This window comes from Oryza brachyantha, chromosome 12, assembly GCF_000231095.2.
Source record: "Oryza brachyantha chromosome 12, ObraRS2, whole genome shotgun sequence".
In the NCBI taxonomy this organism is placed as follows: domain Eukaryota; kingdom Viridiplantae; phylum Streptophyta; class Magnoliopsida; order Poales; family Poaceae; genus Oryza; species Oryza brachyantha.
Window position 1 is genome coordinate 7,921,683 of NC_023174.2, and position 19,285 is coordinate 7,940,967.

General features: G+C 41.4%; 1 protein-coding gene across 1 annotated transcript; it reads right to left on the reverse strand.

Annotated features, from left to right (window-relative positions):
* Nucleotides 1-10,655: 10,655 nt before the first annotated feature.
* Nucleotides 10,656-18,056, reverse strand: LOC102701679 (exosome complex component RRP42). Its single transcript, XM_006663904.3, has 7 exons — nt 17,763-18,056; nt 17,607-17,663; nt 16,040-16,132; nt 14,219-14,297; nt 12,787-12,911; nt 12,112-12,255; nt 10,656-11,131 (listed from the first exon to the last, which is right to left on the reverse strand). Exons 1-7 carry the CDS (start codon nt 17,886-17,888, stop codon nt 10,901-10,903), a joined length of 855 nt encoding a protein of 284 aa, XP_006663967.1. The 5' UTR covers nt 17,889-18,056; the 3' UTR covers nt 10,656-10,900.
* Between the last annotated feature and the right edge of the window lie 1,229 nt (nt 18,057-19,285).

Below are 19,285 nucleotides of genomic sequence, written 5' to 3' on the forward strand. Positions count from 1 at the left end.
AGAACATGTATGTGTCTTCGTATTTCAAGAAAGAGGCCATACATCACACATGGAGTTCGGAGATATATGGCTTCGGTATTGCTAGTTCATTCACAAGTACTAATGCGCAGGTGTTCTTCATACCAGATCCTAGTAAGGTTAGGAACAAGGCAGGGCATCGGAAAACAAGACGGATTCGCAATGACATGGATGAGTCCGAGCTTGGGAGAAGGAAGAAGCGTTGTAGCAGGTGCGACGGTGAAGGCCATACATACAAGAATTGCCCTGGTGAATCAACGAGTTCGGTTGCCACCAACACGGAAGGCCCTTCGCAGCAAGCTGGAGCTGATGGTAGCCGCCCTGTTGGTAAAGGCACGACGACACGATGACCATGTCGGAGGCCCTCTCGTCGTGATAGTACCAGTTATGTTGTCTGAGTGTCTTGTGTTAGTTATATATTCCTGAACTTCGTGTTTATTATAATAATTAGTGTGGACCAACTATTTACATTTACTATTGTTGTAATGGTGCTGTAGTTGTTAGTAGCATGGTATTTCCTACGGGATTGATGTCATTCGTACCTGATCCGCTGTGTGTTATGCCGCTATTTATGATGTTCATTGTATGACATGTCATAAGTTCTCTTTAGTACTTATAGTACTTACGCATTGACCATAACTATTCGTTCTTTCTTTGTACTAAGTTATCAATTTTTTACATTGGATGGGGTTGACGTTTCGTTTTAATCTTGCAGGTATGGACGTCGATGTTGACACACCGGAGTTGCTTGATCCGATTCTCGATCGGACACACCGATCGTTCCTGTTTGCCAAGCGGAACTCGACTCTTGCCACACTCCACCCACGCACTTATCGGGAGGCACCCCCCTCGACCCCCACCACATACCGAGGTACTTTGTCATTTTACATTACGAGAAAAAATTGCTCAATCAACTAATGAGATCAATTATAACTGATTAGAACAGATTTTAACTAATTACATATTTTTTTTGCAGGTTATTTGAGGCAGGCATGCTTCCACTTTGCCGGCTTATTGAGCCATCAGCCGGCAACGTGGACCCGACGAAGCGGTGGATGATCAATCGCTCACTACTAGCCGCTCTGGTCGACAGATGGAGGCCAGAGACGCACACTTTCCACCTACCATGCGGAGAGGTAGCCCCTACACTGCAGGACGTCTCCTACCTCCTGGGCCTCCCTCTCGCAGGTGATGCAGTTGGCCCTATGTATGGAATGGAGGGGTGGCGTGCGGACATCCTTCAGCGTTTCGCTCCCGTTCAGCGTCGTCACGGGCTCAGACTTGACGCGATGGATCCGTGCGCGGCATCAGGGCCGACGAAGCACTGGCTGATGCAGTACACGGTAAGTAACCACATGCAAGTTGACAAAGAAATTAAGATTGTATGTCTTCTAACCTCAACTACTGTTTTGCATCGGACAAGCTAGCCCCCACGCCGACGAGTACTCCGTGCGGCGTAGCTTGGAGGCCAACCTACTTTGGCTGTTTGAGTGGGTCATGTTCACTGGCACGTCAGGCCACCTAGTGGAGAAGGGCATGATCAGGTACGCACGGGCCATCGCAGATGCAGATGTTCGATGCGTGCCGCAGTGGAGTTGGGGGTCCGCCGTGCTAGCGGCGATGTATCAAGCACTTTGCGATGCCTGCACGCGGATGGCCGCGAATGCTCTTATCGCCGGATGTCCCCTCCTTCTACAGTTGTGGGCAGCGGAGCGGTTCGTGATAGGACGACCGGAGGTCAGCCTATCGGAGTACGACGATGATCTTTACACAGGGCGTTTACCGGTAGATTACCCCACAATGGGCACGTTGTGGTGTCATCGCCAGGTATATTTCTCGCACGTTGCGTTCGTATTCATCGTGTCAGAGTACCCATTGTACATTGTTGAACTAATTGTTATTTGCAGAGGAAGTGGGCCCACAAGCAGGTGCTGCGGTCGTACCCAGAGTTTGTGCTGGAGTTCGACCGGATTCAGGCGAGCGACATCATTTGGGAGCCGTACACAGATGCGGCAATCCTCGCTAGGACTACGCGCGGTCTCTCGTTTCTCTGCACACGGGACAAGGCATACTGGCTGACCACCGTACCCCTTGTGTACGACATCTTCGTTGAGCCGCACAGTCCCTACCGAGTGCTCCGTCAGTTTGGTCTCCTTCAGTCGTTCCCGATTCCACGGGAGCCAGCTCCCGACCACGGGTACTAATGTTGTTTTGTAAACAACGAGTATGTCACGGTTCGTATGCTAATTGAGCCATTGTTCTTGCAGATTTAGTCGATGTGGACAGACTCTAGGGGCGCGGTGGGTTCCACGACTGCAGGAGCACGTCGCCAACTGGCTCCTCGCGATGGAGGAGACTACGGATGAGCAACGACCGCACACCAACAGCAACTACGAGGACTACTTTCGGTGGTACCAGCCACGGACCCGTACTCGCGTTACTCACACCCCTGCAGAGCCTGTCGCGCACGTTGCCAGGATTGAAGACCAGTACCCTAGGCACCACGACCAGGAGTACTTTCGTGCGGTAAGTCCGTAGTCATTCTCGAAGATTGACGTTCTGTAGTTATTTGTTCATTGTTCGTATTTTCTTTGATACAGGTGAACGCCTCGCGTGAGGTGCAGGGCGAGGTGGACGGGGTTGTCAGACGTCTAGACTCCGATGTCCCACTGACGGACCAAGAGCAGAACATCACTTTATGTCGCATCCAGAAGAAGATTGTAGCTGTTGCGCGTGCACTCAGTTGTCGTGGCGACGACGTAGTTCACCGACGTGGAGGTAGTTCAGCGGCGGCGGGTGGTCGTGGTCGTTCATCCGCCCAGGGTAAGAGACACTGATGCGTAACCATCACTGCTAACAGTTTTACATAGACTAACAAATGAACTACAACTGTCCGGACGTTTTTTTAGTTTTTTTAGGAGCCACAGGTGCGGGGACATCGACGCAGGCCGCCAGGTCCTCGAGTGCCACAGGAGGTACTTCTACTCAGGCAGGCCACACGTCCACGAAGCCTCAGTGGACTCCGTGGACATCCACGCATGGGGCGGGGACCTCCACACAGGCGCCGGGTGGAGGGACCTCTGTGGACCCGTTCTCGCAGGGTGACCCGTGGACGTGGACGACAGGCCCACACACGTCGTCCACGTCGGCAGGAGGGTGGTTCTCCTATGGAGGAGGGGCGTGAACTTTAGAGTGAGGTTGGACGGCCCCCCTACCAGCTGGACCACATCCACACAAGGTACCGTTGCCAACTTCGATGTATTATGCTATCCAATACAACTTCGACCGTACTATAGTTTTATAACTTTGTTTTTGCTGTACGCTTACACAGGCTGGGAGCACACGGTGGGAGGTAGCTCGTCCGGATGGATTGGGGCCGGTTGGACGGGGCCACCTGCTGGCGGGACCACGACGACACCGGGTACGAATGACACCTCAATTTTAATGTACTAACCGGTATAACTCCAAGCACGCAGCATGTTTACAACTTCGTTTTTGTTGTACGCACTTCGCAGCTTGGCACGACACGCTAGGAGGTACCTCGTCGGGACATGGATCACCAGATTTTAACAATTTAGAGGATGATCCAGACGTCATCGACACCTCCCAGCTTAGTGGAGCTCTGCTTCCCACACAGCTTACTACCTCGTCCACTCCAGTCCCCCCACACGTACTACCCACGACGTGCCACCCGATCTGCTTACGTACTCCTACGGCCACGTGAGGGCGCAGCGGGGGAAGGGTAAGAAAAGCACGCGCCAGGGTCCTGGGGCTTAGGGTGGGGGTTACCTACCAGCTATATGCAGACTTCAGTTGTATTACCGTTTCTTTCATTACCCAAACGAGTTTGTACCTATGTTTTGTATGAATTAACGTACAACTGCGTTCTATCTGATTCGTTAGTCATTTATTATGCCGCACATGTATTCCACCAATGGCGTTGGACACCTCAAACACACCGTATTACAAATACATTTCATCGAACAAACGATTATTTCAAGTTACATGACATTTCCAGCAGTACTTAACCATACAATGTTAGAAATAAATTAACTTCAATACCGAATAGAAAAGACACATAAACTGGGAAAATTGAACTAAACGACAGATCTACTTTCGGTGCCTCAAGTATGGAAACACTAGCAAATATTACCGTTAAATCGAAAGTACATACTGAATTTAATATATACTATGGTTGTTACCTTGCTTGTAAGGTGTATTAACCATCAGAATAACAATCTATCATTAATGCTCTCTATCCATAAGCAGACTATACTTAACAGGTAAATTTGGATCGCCAATAGCCTTTTCAGTTTCTTCTAGTACATTTGCATTTCAAGATTTCACAATAGAAATCTATTGAAGTACTGAAAGAAACCGAAAAAGCTGGTTGGCGGCCCAAATTTACCTGTTGCGCATAATCTGCTAGCTTTCTTCAACGAATGGAGCCACTCCGATGGAAGAGAAGGAATTAATGAGTGGGATGGTTTGTTTGGTTGGTGTGCGGAAGTCGTTGCTCTTATAGCAAGAGGGCGCCGAAAGTTGAATGTCGTGAAGCTCTGCGTCTACACCTTCTGACACGATGCACAGCGAGCCACCAAAAGTCGAGGGGCGCCGAAAGTTGAATGTCGTGAAGCTCAGCATCTGCACGTTCTAACACGATGCATAGTGAGGCACCGAAAGTAGATTGTCGTGGCTCGTGTGGACAGTGAGAATTGTATATATCGAGGCGCCGACAGTGATCAATGTCGCCTAGCTAAGCCTCTGCCCCTACGCGTGGGCGTGACAGCCCTTTCCGAGTTGTCGTGTCATGTCCAACCAGTTATAGCAACCGTAGCAGAACTCACTCGGCCGAACGAAAGCCCGTGCTCGAGGTGTCGCAATCAACTTTGAACGCATCACGACAACAAACTTTCGACGCCGCTCGTTATAACAGCGACGGCATTCACACACCACCCGAACAAACAAGCTTATCGTTAATTCCTTGTTTACCATGGGAGAGACTCCGTTCGTTGAGCATCTCTAGTGGGGAAAGGATCCTTTCACCGATCGTATGCCACCATGGTGTGATCGTCCATTCTGCTATTGTGATGACCGGTGCATCCTAATGGCCTCGTTGCACAGTGAAAGTCCGGGGAGGAGGTTCTTCAGATGTGCAAACTTGACTCAGGTATGGTTGACCACAACACATATCCCAACGTTTGTCATAAGTACCTACCTTCTAAATCGTTTTCCAAAATTTGGATTTTCCAGTACCAAAACCCAGTATGTAGATTCACTCAATGGGTTGATAGAGAGAATCTCACCCGCAATGACTCACGCCCCTATCCACGAAGTGAACATATATCCGACTACCGCAGAAGGAAGGCTGAACACAAATGGTGTATAGCGGCTGAGAATCGCGATTGGTGGGTTGATCCCAACGGACTACCAACGTGGAGGGAACGTCCCGAATGTAACTGCGGTGAACGTTGCCAGGTTGTAAGATCTATTTCACGGCGAACTCTCGACCAACGATGCTTCGTTTGCCCTTGCATTGTCGACGACGATCTCGTTGTAAGTACCATTTCTTCTACATATATATATTGCCGGAGTTCTAGTTTATATATTAACATTATTCTTATTTTCACGCAGGAAGAACAAAGACAATGTAACTTCTTACAGTGGATAGATACAGAGAGAATTTCTATCACAGATTCATCAATTACGCAGCCAGAAATCCCCTCACAACTCCTTCAGGCAGGGATGGAGGACGTACGGCGTGTAGAAGCCGCTACCCTTGATTGGAGGAATAATCCATTCGGTGTACCAGATAGGGTCAAACGTCCAATATGCAGTTGTGGCAATCGCTGCCAGATGACTACATCATTCGAACCACAGAGTTATGGGAGGAGATATTTCCTTTGTCCAAACATAACCGATAACCACACTGTAAGTAAACATCATCCCAATATGACATTATGCCTTCCACGTTTCTATCTTTGTTAACCTCCTTTGGGAGCATCTCCGGTATTTTTAGCGGAACCAAAGAGCGTGTTGTTTCACTGCGTGGATCGACGAAGTCATGCTTGAGTACTATAGCCATAAAATAACTGAAGCCGAAACATGTCATGAGTACAAGCGAGAGAAGGAGTACCATGAATGATTACCGGTACAACGACGCTCAAGGGGACAACTCCATGACCACAATGTATTTTCAACGATTGTATCCCGATTTGAGCTTTGTTGTAATACATTGTTTCCCGAATTGAGCGATGGAATCGCACTACATTTTCGCTTCTTGCTCCATTATGTTCTTTCTCTATTTTTGTCGTTCTCATGTGCTACAATTTTACTTTGCTATTATGTTGTATTAACATTCGGAATATTTTTTCTTTACTTCAACATATATTTTAATGACATTATTATATACGAAGCCAATTTAATAGGAAGCTTAATTTAGTACTAAATGTAACATTAAACAATACTTCCTAAATCGAACCTTCATAATTTTTAACTTTGCTTTTAACTTTTATTAACATTCGGAATATATTTTCTATATTTTCTTTTAAGTTGTATATACAAAGCCAATTTAATAAAATATTATCTTAATTTAGTACTAAATATAACATAAAACTAACCTAAATCTAACCCTTTACCTAACAGTAATTAGCCAAACTAACCTAAACCGCCCTTACGGAGGGCGGCAGGGGGCCGCCTGCAAAATGACAAGGCCACCCCCACCCCGCGAGCACGTCGGCCGGCCGTGCGAATTTTGCACTTACCCCCTTCCCGCCCTCCGTAAGGGCGAAAAGGGGCTTAGTGCAAAATTGCGTGCCGCGCCGCTAACGGCTGTCCCGCCCGAGCGCTGCGACGTGCGCCACGTCAGCATTTCGCCCTCTAGGAGGGCGGTAGGAGGCTAGTCTTGTGATTTTTTGAATCGGAAAATTAAAATGGTAAATAATTAAATAAATAAAATTAAAAATTAAAAAAATTCGGCTGCTGACCTCGCTGTATTTTGCGTCAGGAAAAAGCACACTGAAGGACCCTCAGCTTGTCTTTTGAGTTACAAAATCATCCTCTAAGCGTAAAACCATATATTACGTGTCTCTTATCTATATTAATATAAAAAAGAGGAGTTGTAATTTTTTATGGCCACACCAACAAATATACACAGGATTTACTCGATCCATTTTCCACCGTCAGATATACGTATCCAATGGCCCAGGATGATTTGAAATAACTCTCTTGCAATCTTACGTAGGAAACACCCCATGACTCCATCAAAATCATCCCGACTCCTCCGTCAAAATCGCCACGCTCTCTCATACAACAACAAGCTTCCTAGCGCCCTCCAACAAGTTGCCCAACGCAAGCCACCACTGTCACCCGGTAGCCGCCACCGCGCCCGCTCCCGGCTGGCCCCGGTACCGCCGCCTGCCCCCCACCGATCGCTGACTACCCCCAACCTCCGACCAGCCGGCGCCCCAGCGCAGGCTGCCGCCACGCCCGCGCCAGCGCCCACTCTTCCGACCGGCGCCGGCACCAAAAGTTTCTTTGTTTTGGTTGGATTTCTTAACCTTTCACTTTACTATTTGATTTTGTCTTAAACAATTAGCAGCAAGTTTTTATTTGATTGTGGATTCGCTTTATTTTTTATCAAGGAGGTGCTTACGTGAATGCTCAATCGTTAGTCCAACACTCCAACTTCCGTTGCAGGTTGTTTTACTCATGAAGTTGATTTTTTTAGTTGCAGTGGTGTTGTTAGACCATTTTACTCGTGATTAGTTGCAGTACAACAAACTAATTTGGATCTGGCAGTCATGTCACGATCCAGTTCTAGCACATAATCTCGGGTGGTAGCACAGTTCGATCGCCAATGATCATCGGAATCATGTATCATTGAGTGGGTTCAATCTCTGTTGCTATTCCAAATTTCCTTTCATTTTTTTGTTCGTGCAATTTGGTTGTGACTCGAACAATCAACTGCTGAAATTCTTCTATTGTTTGCACATACTCTATTTTGACCAATGGGTGTTTGATTAAATGCCATTGATTTTCTTAGCATGCATCTGTGTAGTCACATCCTTTAGTTTGATACTTTGATTGTCTAATAAGTTTCGATTACTTATGTAACAATGCAATAAGAATTCTCTTGATATGGTAGTAATGGCTACTGATTGTGTTACCTATAACTAGCCATATGTTACCTATGACTATTTTCTCTTGATACAAATTTCATACCTAGCCATACGTTACATTAACTATTCAGGGTCAATTTTGTAGTTTTAAATTTCCTGTTATCACACAAATTGGTTTGATGCAAAAAGTAGAAAATGGCATTATTTGATGAGGACACAACTAGCTTGGATATAACTATGACTATGTTATGTATTAATCAACCAAAGGTGCATATGTTCTATATTAGATTTACTTGTTATATATTTGAACATACATTGCTACACATTGAGTTCTGTGTTTTCGTTCGCAGATGTACTTGCTTGGGTGAAAGAAAAGAGACCAAGTGTAAGGAATGCATGGATGATTGAAGAAGTTGATTGGGGGCCAAACCAAGACCTTCTCCAAGTCCACTTCCATCTCACCACGTCACTTTTGGTCCACAGAAGATAAGAGATAAAGTTATACACGTTTTGGATTCGGATTCGGGCCTCATGACATCATCAACTTCAAACAGACCTAGCCGCTAATCTAGAAGGATTTTTCGGGCCCATGAGTACTTTTGGAAAGCTTATGGAGTCTATTTTTCGATGGTTTTGGTCCCACGTTAAAATTCCTACCAAGCTGCCGAGAATCTACAAAACAAGTCACGTATCTCATCCAGTCCGAATCTAATTCGGGTTTTGGGCCTTGTAATTGTGTCGTGGGCTTAGCCCAAGGGGGTGTGCGCTCTAGGGCAACCCTAGGACGTTCCTAACCCTATTTATTCAGTAGCCGTATTGTTTAGAGTTGGGTTTTGCTTAGATTATTTCTGTCAAGAATAGTTTCGCCGCTAGATCGGTTTGTGAGACCCCAACTCGTGAGCATAATCATTCACCTGCAATTTTGGTTGCTTTCTTTCTTGTTCTTGTTTATGTTCTTCAATTCACAAACAGGGATTAGCCTTCTCGGCGAGGGCATCTTCCGGCATGATGGTAACCAGAGGAGACGTCATCTTCCGGTACGATGGTAACCAGAGGAGACGTGGTGCTGCGATTGCGGGGCTTAAGAAGCCGGATCGACGTGTGTCGTGACTCCACTCAAATCGATTGTTTATCAGAACCTTTCGAAAGATCGGGAACCTAGTCCACATCATTATTCATCTGAGTAGAAGCCTTTTTAATTCTTCTCTCTATTTCCCTTCATATACATTAGTTATTTATTATAAGAACTCCCAAGGGCTAGATGTCATAGAATTGTTTTGTTCGCTTGTGTAATGGTAACATGTCCCAAGAAACACATATGCTTCCATAACAAAAAATTAACGAAAATGTTGTATGCTTTTTTAGTCATTTTTGATGTTTACTTATCACTTATTTTACTTTAATTATTTTCATAAAGCCATTGACTATTGTTAAATACAATAAGCTTTGTTCTTAACTGTTCAAATATATGGATTTTTCTTGTGCTATTTTGTTATACATATCTATTTGTCTAGATGTATCTTTGGTGCATTCCAGTATGGCTATATTTTTCTATACTAATAAAAGTTATATTTGATATAGTTTTTCTGCTACCTTATGGTATTAATTAAGGAACATTATATATTCTTTATCGTTAATAAGTCAACACTTTGTATTGCCATAAAAGTTCTGTTTTTCAGTTTTCACTAAACAACTAAACATGACTAAAGAAGGGTTGTGAGTGTATGATTTTGCTAAACATGCTCCTAACAAGGATCGGTACACAAAAAACCCTTGGGACACTTACTCATTCTTGCTTCAAGCCAGCGTGGGAACCAACCGAGCTTTGACATATATATATCTTTCTCCTTAGCCATCAAGGCGAGGGTAGGCATAGCTTGAACTCACATTTAACGGACAAATAAACCAAACACATATTGGAATCAAATTATAGAGCCTGTTTGGGAGACTCTCATAGCTACAACTTTTCCTAAAAACTGCTTTTGCCAGAAGCTGCCCTAAACGGTCCATAATTTCTGAGAATTCGTAGTTACAGATTCTAAGAAATGAACTATTTGTGGGAGCTTCTACCCGTTACAACTTTTCCCAAAAGCTGCTTCTGCCAGAAGTTGCCCCAAACGATTTATAGCTTTTGAAATCTATAGTTATAGATTCTGAAAAATGAACTAAGAATTCAAAAGGTGAAGAAGCTAGGTTTAGAAGCTTTTCCAGATTCTTAAAAGCTTCTCAGAATCTAAAGCTCCCCAAACAGACCCTAAGACGTCAGAAGTTGGGTCTAGAAACTTTCCCAGATTCTCAGAAGCTAGCTACCAAACAACTACTGAGAAGATTTATAAGTATTTGAGATTTAAGATTTAGGAGAAGATTTTACTACCAATTTTATATTGGTTTAAGTATGAAATCTAATATTTTTTTGATGTTACGATAGTATTTTTTAAGACAAATCTACACATATTTTAAACTATACACATATTTTAAACTACACATTTAAGTAGCTTAAGATGGTCAGTTTTAAAAGTCCAACCAATGTCCTAATTATAAAATATTTATAACCGGAGATAGAGCAGGCATGCAATTTATCTAGCAAGCGTACCGTTACATATCTATGAATGAATTAAAAAGCATACATTTCAGCTGCATCTCACGTGTTTCACTTCTCCATAAAGCTAATATACCTTGCAAACTAATTGCAGCTCTTTAAATAGGCTCTTAAACCGACAGACGCATTGGAAGATTTAATCAGAATCTCTACTCAGTCTCCTCTATTCAGCCTCTTCAGCAGCGGCTATATCTGAATCCAATACGGACATGAATTGTTGACTTACATGCTTGGCAACAGATATCATATCAAAAATGACGCTTGCATCCAATCCTGCACCGCCCCTCTTGGTCAATCCACATATTTGACGATGCCTATTAACTGACACCGAAACTGCAGAGCTCATCTGGGATTCTTCCTCTGAGGTAGCATCTACAATGTAGTGCTTACCGACCTAGCATAATTACTTCACAAATCAGTAAATGAAAAGGAAATACTTCAAAGAAAATTAGGATTACAAAACGTAGGGGAGAGGATGGTAAATAATGAGATACAAAAGAAGAGATGGAAGCTGACTTCTCTCAGAATCTTTATGAACGAGCTGCCCATATTTGCAACTTGATAGAACCAGAGGTTACTAGCCAGATGAACGCAAACCGTTTATCAAGGAAGAAATTGCGGACAGCCTATCCAAACTGGGGTTCGATGGTTATCCCGGGTGGTCTTTCCAGGCAAAATTGGGATATTCTTAAATATGATATTGTAAAAGCGGTAAACAGTTCTAGCCAAAGATACGGCTGTTGGGAGGTTCTTTAGCATTAGGCCATGTTTGGCATGGCTACAGCTCTAGCCCGACCTCTCCTGGAGCTGGATCCCGACCAAACGGTTTCAACTCCACACAAAATGAGGGCTGAGCAGACTTGAGTGATCTGGAAGAACGAAGTAGAGAGGTGGATATTGGTTCGAGTAGCTCCACGGCTCCACTCTAGACTCCATTCCTAGAGTTAAATTTAGGAGTTGCAACCCTACCAAACAGACCCTTGGATTGATTTGTCCATAGTGCATACTAGTAAAATCATTTCTAGATTAATTCCATTAATAATTAGAAATGTAAAAATACAATGTGAAACAGTGTCCAAAAAGAAAATTATTCAATATAAATGCTTAAATAAATATCAGTTACGTAGACACAAGCCCTATAAATATCCCGTGCAACCATAACACTCTACATCATCCACAAGCCACTCACTGTTCGGTGGGCAAATTGAACATAACAATAGAGAGGAAAGTCATTTTCTTCAAAATAAGGAGGCTATAAAACTAGAGCATTTACAAGTACAAAAAAAATTCTAGAACATTTTTGAAAATTCAATAGCATGACAATCGATCATATTTCTTTCTCAAAATAAAAAATTAAAAAATAAATTGCAATACCTTCGTCAATGTAACAATAACAGGCACACTGGAGGTGTCGAATTGCAAAAATTCATCATCACTGACATCAACCTCAGGTTCCTCATCTGTTGCAGCACTAAGAGAAACATTGACTCTTGGGATACCTGTATCACTTAAAGCCACCTGTAGTATGTATACAGAAATGTTAGCAACACACAAATGTATGCAATTGCAGGAAATGTGCCAAAATCGCCAATCAAACAAGAATAATTGATTGTACACATTGAGGGGTGAAAATGACAATGGATAAGGGGATACTTGATTCCCCAGTAATATCTCAAATCCAGTGAACATGAATGAAAAACTCACTAACTCAACCAGGCACAGAAAGAAACTCTGCACACTGATCTCCCACAATATTTAAGATGCTGTTTCGATTATCTCCCAGGAAATCCTATGATTATGGCTAACTTGTCCAATAGAGAATTCTTTAGATAGAAGGGTTTTCTATCTCTAGATTTAGATGGCATTGCATTAGATCATTGTTTCATATGTAAGGACCCTCCGGTCTCCAAAACCATCATAATGTTCTAGACGTTCTATTATTTTTTTCTGCCAGTATATATTGTAGTTTGAGTTCGTAGTCACAATAAATATTTGCAACAACCTAAACTTCACAGATGATACTGTCTCAAACTTTCAAGAGTTAATTACCTTTATTGCAGCAGCCAGGGCATCAAGCAAATTTCCATCAGAACTAACAACAAGTCCATCAATGTAGAGATCCCAGCAGACCTTTCCATCAACAACAATTAGTGATGATAAATCAATTGCAGCCCCTGAAATATCGGTTCGTTACATTCGAGCAAATGATATGACAACTCTTTTGGCAAGCATGACAGCATGTTCTAGTCTTAAAAAGGAATCAACTAAAAAATCAGCAAAACAAAATGAGAAACTAATTTTGATTAAAGATTTCTTGAATACAAGCAAAATGAGGGCCTCAAACAGAATTGAAATTTCTTGAATCAGTAAATACTCTGCACACTGTTGGAAATTACAGGGCACCAGTAATCATGCATGAAATTTATTCTGTGAGCAAATAATATGGGCCAACCCTGATCTTCTAGAATTTAATTTTGATCAATGATCAGTAACTTCAAGAACAAAGTAGTGGTCACTCAAACATCATATACACATCAGATATGATGGTTAGAATCATTATAAACACATTTATTTTGTGTGTGTTTGAGATCCCATGTTCCAACAGAAACAAATACTTTGTTCATGGTGACAGTGGAAATAAATATCCTGTTTCCAACCAACTAGGTAACTGCAATCCTCTCTATTCCTACTTAACAGTGATGAAAAGTAAATAAAATACACAGATGTGTTTTTTGGAATAAGGCGTTTAATAGGTTGTAGCTGAACTAGTTAATCTGCTTGCAGATTATATGGGAGACAATGCTTGCTATGTACACAAAAGAAAATGTGTCTCTCAAAAGGATTCCATGATCAAAGGGTTTCCTTAGTCAGTACAATTTTAAATTAAATGTTAAAACGTGTGAACTTTGTCTAGCCTACTTAATCCCAGTTGGGACCAGTCAACCAGAAAATCCAGTAACCTTCAGTTAGCAGAGGTTTTCACATGAACCATGTACCTGACTATAATTACCTTTTATTTTATTATTGATTGGTATAAAGAGCAGATTTACTTTGTCTATATACTCAATAAATTAGTCATGGAAATATTACTGCACACCAATAGGAATGATATTGGCATGTGATGGTGATGAACAGCTGATAAACTGGTATTTGTAATGGAATCAACATGCTTCAGCTAACAAGAAATCATTAGCTCACTTTAGCTGGTACTTTTCAGATTGGTGCATCGAAACAACAAAATGATATTCAGTGTATAATATAAATTGCATCTTAGAGGTAGTAATCTATTGCAAGGAAACCTATGAACGTAAAAAATAGCTTGGTATAATAGAATGGCAAAATTGAAATCATACAAGAATGCAATCAGAGTCTCATTGAATTGTCAATTTCTTGGAAGTTGTCACAACCTTTACTAAGGTTGGATGTCATCAAACCAAACATATCCCCAAGAGCCAATGAAGAACAATGAAATACATCTCACCTGCCCCACTTTTACCACCAAGTAAGCATCTTTGCAGTGCAACAGAGAGCTCAGCAGATAAATCTTCAGAACCTCTACCCTAAATAAAAGAAATATGCAAGTAGGTTAAGCATGTGAAAAAATACAAACATATATACAGAGACGAGTTCCCGATTAAACACTATATGTATATCTAGCACCCATGATGCTACAATTGATGCACCTTTTATAATCACAAGGAATGCACTTTAAACTTCAGAGGACATATTTACAATCATGAACATGCCTTATACTTCGTGGGAACACATTTACAGTTGCAGGCAGAGGTCCGTAATATTAAATACATATTTTTATCATGTGTTACTTCAAAATCGAGTCCATGAACCATATTTTTTCTCCCGAGTGCACTCTAATGCTCTGCTCTGTAGATATGCTGATCTATTGGGAAATATGAAGATCACTTGAAAAAACACACTGAATTGTTGCTTCCTTAGGTGTTTTTTTAAAGAAATTACCAAATGAATATTTGAGCTAAAATAATTTAACATTTGTGGGAAGATACTAATCATAAGGTTTTGTTGCATGGTACAATATAGGAATTACTTTAGCACTTAAAGGCCGATTCTGTTGTCTCAGTGCACACTTACCATCCATAGTTAGGTTATATTTGACAAAATTGCACATACAAATATGCTTTTTAATAGTTCAACTGCAGAAAGAGCAATCTATGAGACAGCATGCGGCAAGCAGTTAGTAGGACTAATGCTCAACTTTACTGTATTTAATAAAAAAATCATTATCTAGTTATGACAAAGATTTAAATATAAAATTAGCCCTAGATATGTGGGCAGAAGCTTAAAAAGGTTGGAGAACATATGACATATTTCACATCTCATATCTATATAAACAATACAACAGAAAAAAAAGGTAGATGTATGCCAAAGAAGACAATATGAACCAAAATGTTTCACCCAAAGTTTTTAACCCTGCCCCGGTGTAGGAAATGCAGTTGTAGACTACAATATTTACCAAATAAACCAACCACAGCTTAGCAAATTACAAGCCAAAGGAGTGTTTTCAATCAATTGCTGCCAAACAAGTGGAATGTTAAAGGAAAACAAAAGGTTCCATTATATATCACTGACAAAGCACCAGTTCCTTGATGTGCAACTGGCAGACTCATTTTCTTATTTATATCACCACAAGTCAACAGTTCACCAGCATCCATTAGATAGAAAAAGACCATTTTGCCCCTGGGATGATGTCATTATCACAGCAGAAAAAATATGTTACTATTGACCATGATTCTCCTCTATTTTTTATGTTGTATCATAAATTGCTCTTCTCTCCCTAGTTTCATAAAGAAAGGGAGGGTATTATATCATTTACATGAAAATACATACACGTAGTAGAGTTTGACGAACATTTGCAATTTGCATTACAGCGATGGCATATAATAGAATCATGCTTCGTCAACTCCATGACTTACAATTTGATATTATGTCAATGGCATATAATGTATTTTCATTATCTGCAATAGGAGTGTATGGTTAAGACCCAAAAAGTGAAATGGCAAATAAATTTATAATGTTGCTTGTTAGAGAAAAAAAAAACTTCATATAGTTGCTGTAGAAAAATGTTTGAGAGATGATCCACCTCCTTACTGTTCACAGCCAGAACTGTTTGCTTCTTTAGATTCATTTCAACAGTATTTTGGATGATAAAGTTGTTGTATATTTGTGTCTATTATGTACGATATCTATAGAATTGGAATTGGAATAACATGAAGCAGACTAGAAAAGTTTATCGGCTCAGTTTGATTCAGAACACCACATTACCAACCTCAAACATGGGTGCTGCAGTTGGACTACAGTCAACAAAAATGGAAACTTTCCCTTTGTCAGGATGAAGAATGCTTGGTTTCCCCAACTCAGCCTGCAAATGACAGACAGAGTAATCAAATTGGGTGATGTAAAGCAAAAACAGATGAACAGAAACATTGCAATCATATTATTTAATCATATCAAATAGTCAAAGCTTCTCAAAGTACTAAAAATATTATCAATGTGATCCATATTGCAATATTAAATCTGCAGCAGGTGGCAACAGAAGTCTACGAATAATTATATGATCTGTATCTATACTCCTATAAAAAGTAGTAGAGGTGGTGGTGAATCTGCCACCTACCGCACAACCAACCCTATCCTATTTTTTGAAATGAAAAATAATTTAGACATATATACTAAACCATTTTTATTAACTTTATTTTAATAAGACATGAATGATATTATTTTAATAAAATCTCGTTGCAATGCATGGGTAATAGTAACTAAAAAATGAAGATAGGCTCAATTTTTCATGCATTGGTATGGTCTGGAGAAGCTTAGGAGGTGTTTGTTGCTAGGGACTTATTTTTAGTCCCTAGTCACATCGGATGTTTGGGCGTTTATTATAAATAGTAAACATAAACTATTGATAAAACCCGCCCATAATCTTGAACTAATTCGCGAGACGAATCTAACGAGCCTAATTAATCCATTATTACACATTATGCTTAAAAAATTCGGCTCGAGGATTAGCTCTCATTTATGAAATTAGTTTTTTTATTAGTCTATGTTTAATACTTCAAATTAGTGTCCAAACATCCGATGTGACATGGGGCTAAACTTTTTAGCCCCATCTAAACAACCCGTTAATTGTCTGACAGTTTAGGGCTTTATCTGTCTTTGATGAGAATATGTAAATATGTAATGATAACCAACTGATTGATGATAACCCTCATTTATCAGGAAAATAGAATTTTTTTTAATATCATAATGTGGAGAAAGCATTTTCCTTTAACGCCAATTTAAAAACCTATTTCTTTATGCATAGTGCAAGAAACCATACCTTTACACTAGCAATGACTTCAGTCAGAATTCTTAAGTTTCATACAGTTCTATCATGAGAGATCATAATGTGTAGAAAGAATTTTCCTTAAAGGCCAATTTAATACCGACATTTAAAAAAAAAAGTAAATTGCACTTTATGTCATATTTTATTACCCAAGTTTTACACTGGACCACCAATAAATCTATCTTTTCACTTTGACCAGGTAAATTTGCCATTGTTATGGTTTGGACCACCCCGAACAATATATTTCAGAATACATCAACGACCTCAAACACATCGGCTTCGGTACACCGATGAACTCCCGTATATGTGCAGTACATATATTTGCGGAAAGAGAGGTTACACATAACACAAAAGGTTGTTCAGGGTTGTCCATATCACAACAATGGCAAAATTACTCGGTTCAAAGTAAAAGGACTGGTTTAAGGGCGAATCAAAGTAAAACTCGGTAATAAAATGTCGCCCAAAGTATAATTTACTCTCTTTTTTTTTTCAAGCACAGTACAAGAAACATTACCTTTACGCTAGCTATGACTTCAGTCGACCCGAGTCTAACACGCGCGGAGCCGTTTGCCTGCAAACTCCACCAAATCCAGAACAAGTTTGAGGACTTACACATCCAATCATTCAGCAGGCGACTAAAGTCCAAACATGGGGAAGTAAACCCAGAGACCTGAGGTATGACACCGGTCTCGACCGACATAGCCCGGAACTGCAGCCGCCTGCGGCCATCGGCGCGGAGGTCCTGCGCGATGCCGCCGCGGATGAAGTGCTTCTCCCCTTCCGAAAGACCAACCATGGTCCTCGGAGCAGCCGGGAGTAGGGGCGGACCTGACAGGGACGAGGAGATTGACCTGGACGCAACGAGTCAGAGGCGAGAGTATTCGGCAGAAGCAGTAGGACGCCCGCGCCGCTGCTCGCGGTGATGGGAGATCGGCGCGTCGGTGCAGGCGGCGGCGGGCGTAGGAGACGGGACGGGGTGTCGAGGGAGGCCAGGGCGACAGGGAGATCGACTAAAGGCCGCAAGCAGTCCACAGGCCCATTAGTGCATCTCTCGTGGTAGGCCCATTAGTTACAAGAATCGGGAAATTTTTAATTTATTTAATAACTAATTTACAAAACTACAATTTCATTTCAAAAATTTACAAATCTGGCCTCCCCGCGCCCTTCTAGGGTGGAATATGTAAAATGTCCTCCAAAAGGGCACGATTAATGACGTGGTACACGGCGGGGAGAGCGCCACGGATGGCCATGACGACGTTGTGACTTGTGATTGTTTTGCACTTTAGTCACTTATTGCCCTCTATAAGGGTGACAAGGGGACAGAAAAGCAAAAAATCGCACGCGCGGGCGGAGAGGCCGGGGGCTGGCCATTTTGCAGACAGCCCCCTTGCTACCATTCGTAAGGGTGGTTTGGACTAGTAATGTAATAAACCAAGTTTAAGGGTTTGGATTAGGTTATACTTAGTGTTAGAATTAGTTTTGGGGTAGTACGGGATACTGCTAACAATAGTTTCGGATTATGGTAGCTACTGTGCATCGTTATAATTGTTTAGGGTTGTTCTGGTATTCGGCTAAGATTTTTATGTTAGTTTTGTGTAAGGGTTTGGATGTCGTACCCATATGATTTTAGTTGTATTAAGTGTTCGCCAATGTGTTATCAATTACCGATGACATGCGTTATATTATGGGGCAATTTTGTTTCTGTCTCTCCTTCAAGTTATAATACTGATTTTGCCTCTTCTTTTTAGGGTTTTCGTTTTTGCCCTTGCTTTTTTAAATTGAACGAACCAGTTGCCCCTCCTTTGGATGGAAGAATTAACGGTGTTAAATGACACGTTAAAGGACTATTTTACCCCTGCACGAGAATATCATTTTGATCCTTGTTTTTTTAAGTCATTTGTGTCATTACCCTCCGTTCTAAATCATAGAAATATAAAAAAACAATATATTATTAATTCAAATGACATGTTTAAAAGCTTATATTTATTTTTTAAAAAATTGACAATTTAAAATGCTGGATTGCGTGAGTTCACAAGAGTGTCATAAGCTTCAACATGTGAAATTTTAACGGTTTGATTCAGTGATGAGTGGTCCAGATCACAGGTGTGATTGACCTGATCAATCAAGAGCATCAACATTTCCCCAGATAGACTGCACTTGCAGGTTATCAAGCACTGCAGCAGACACATTTCA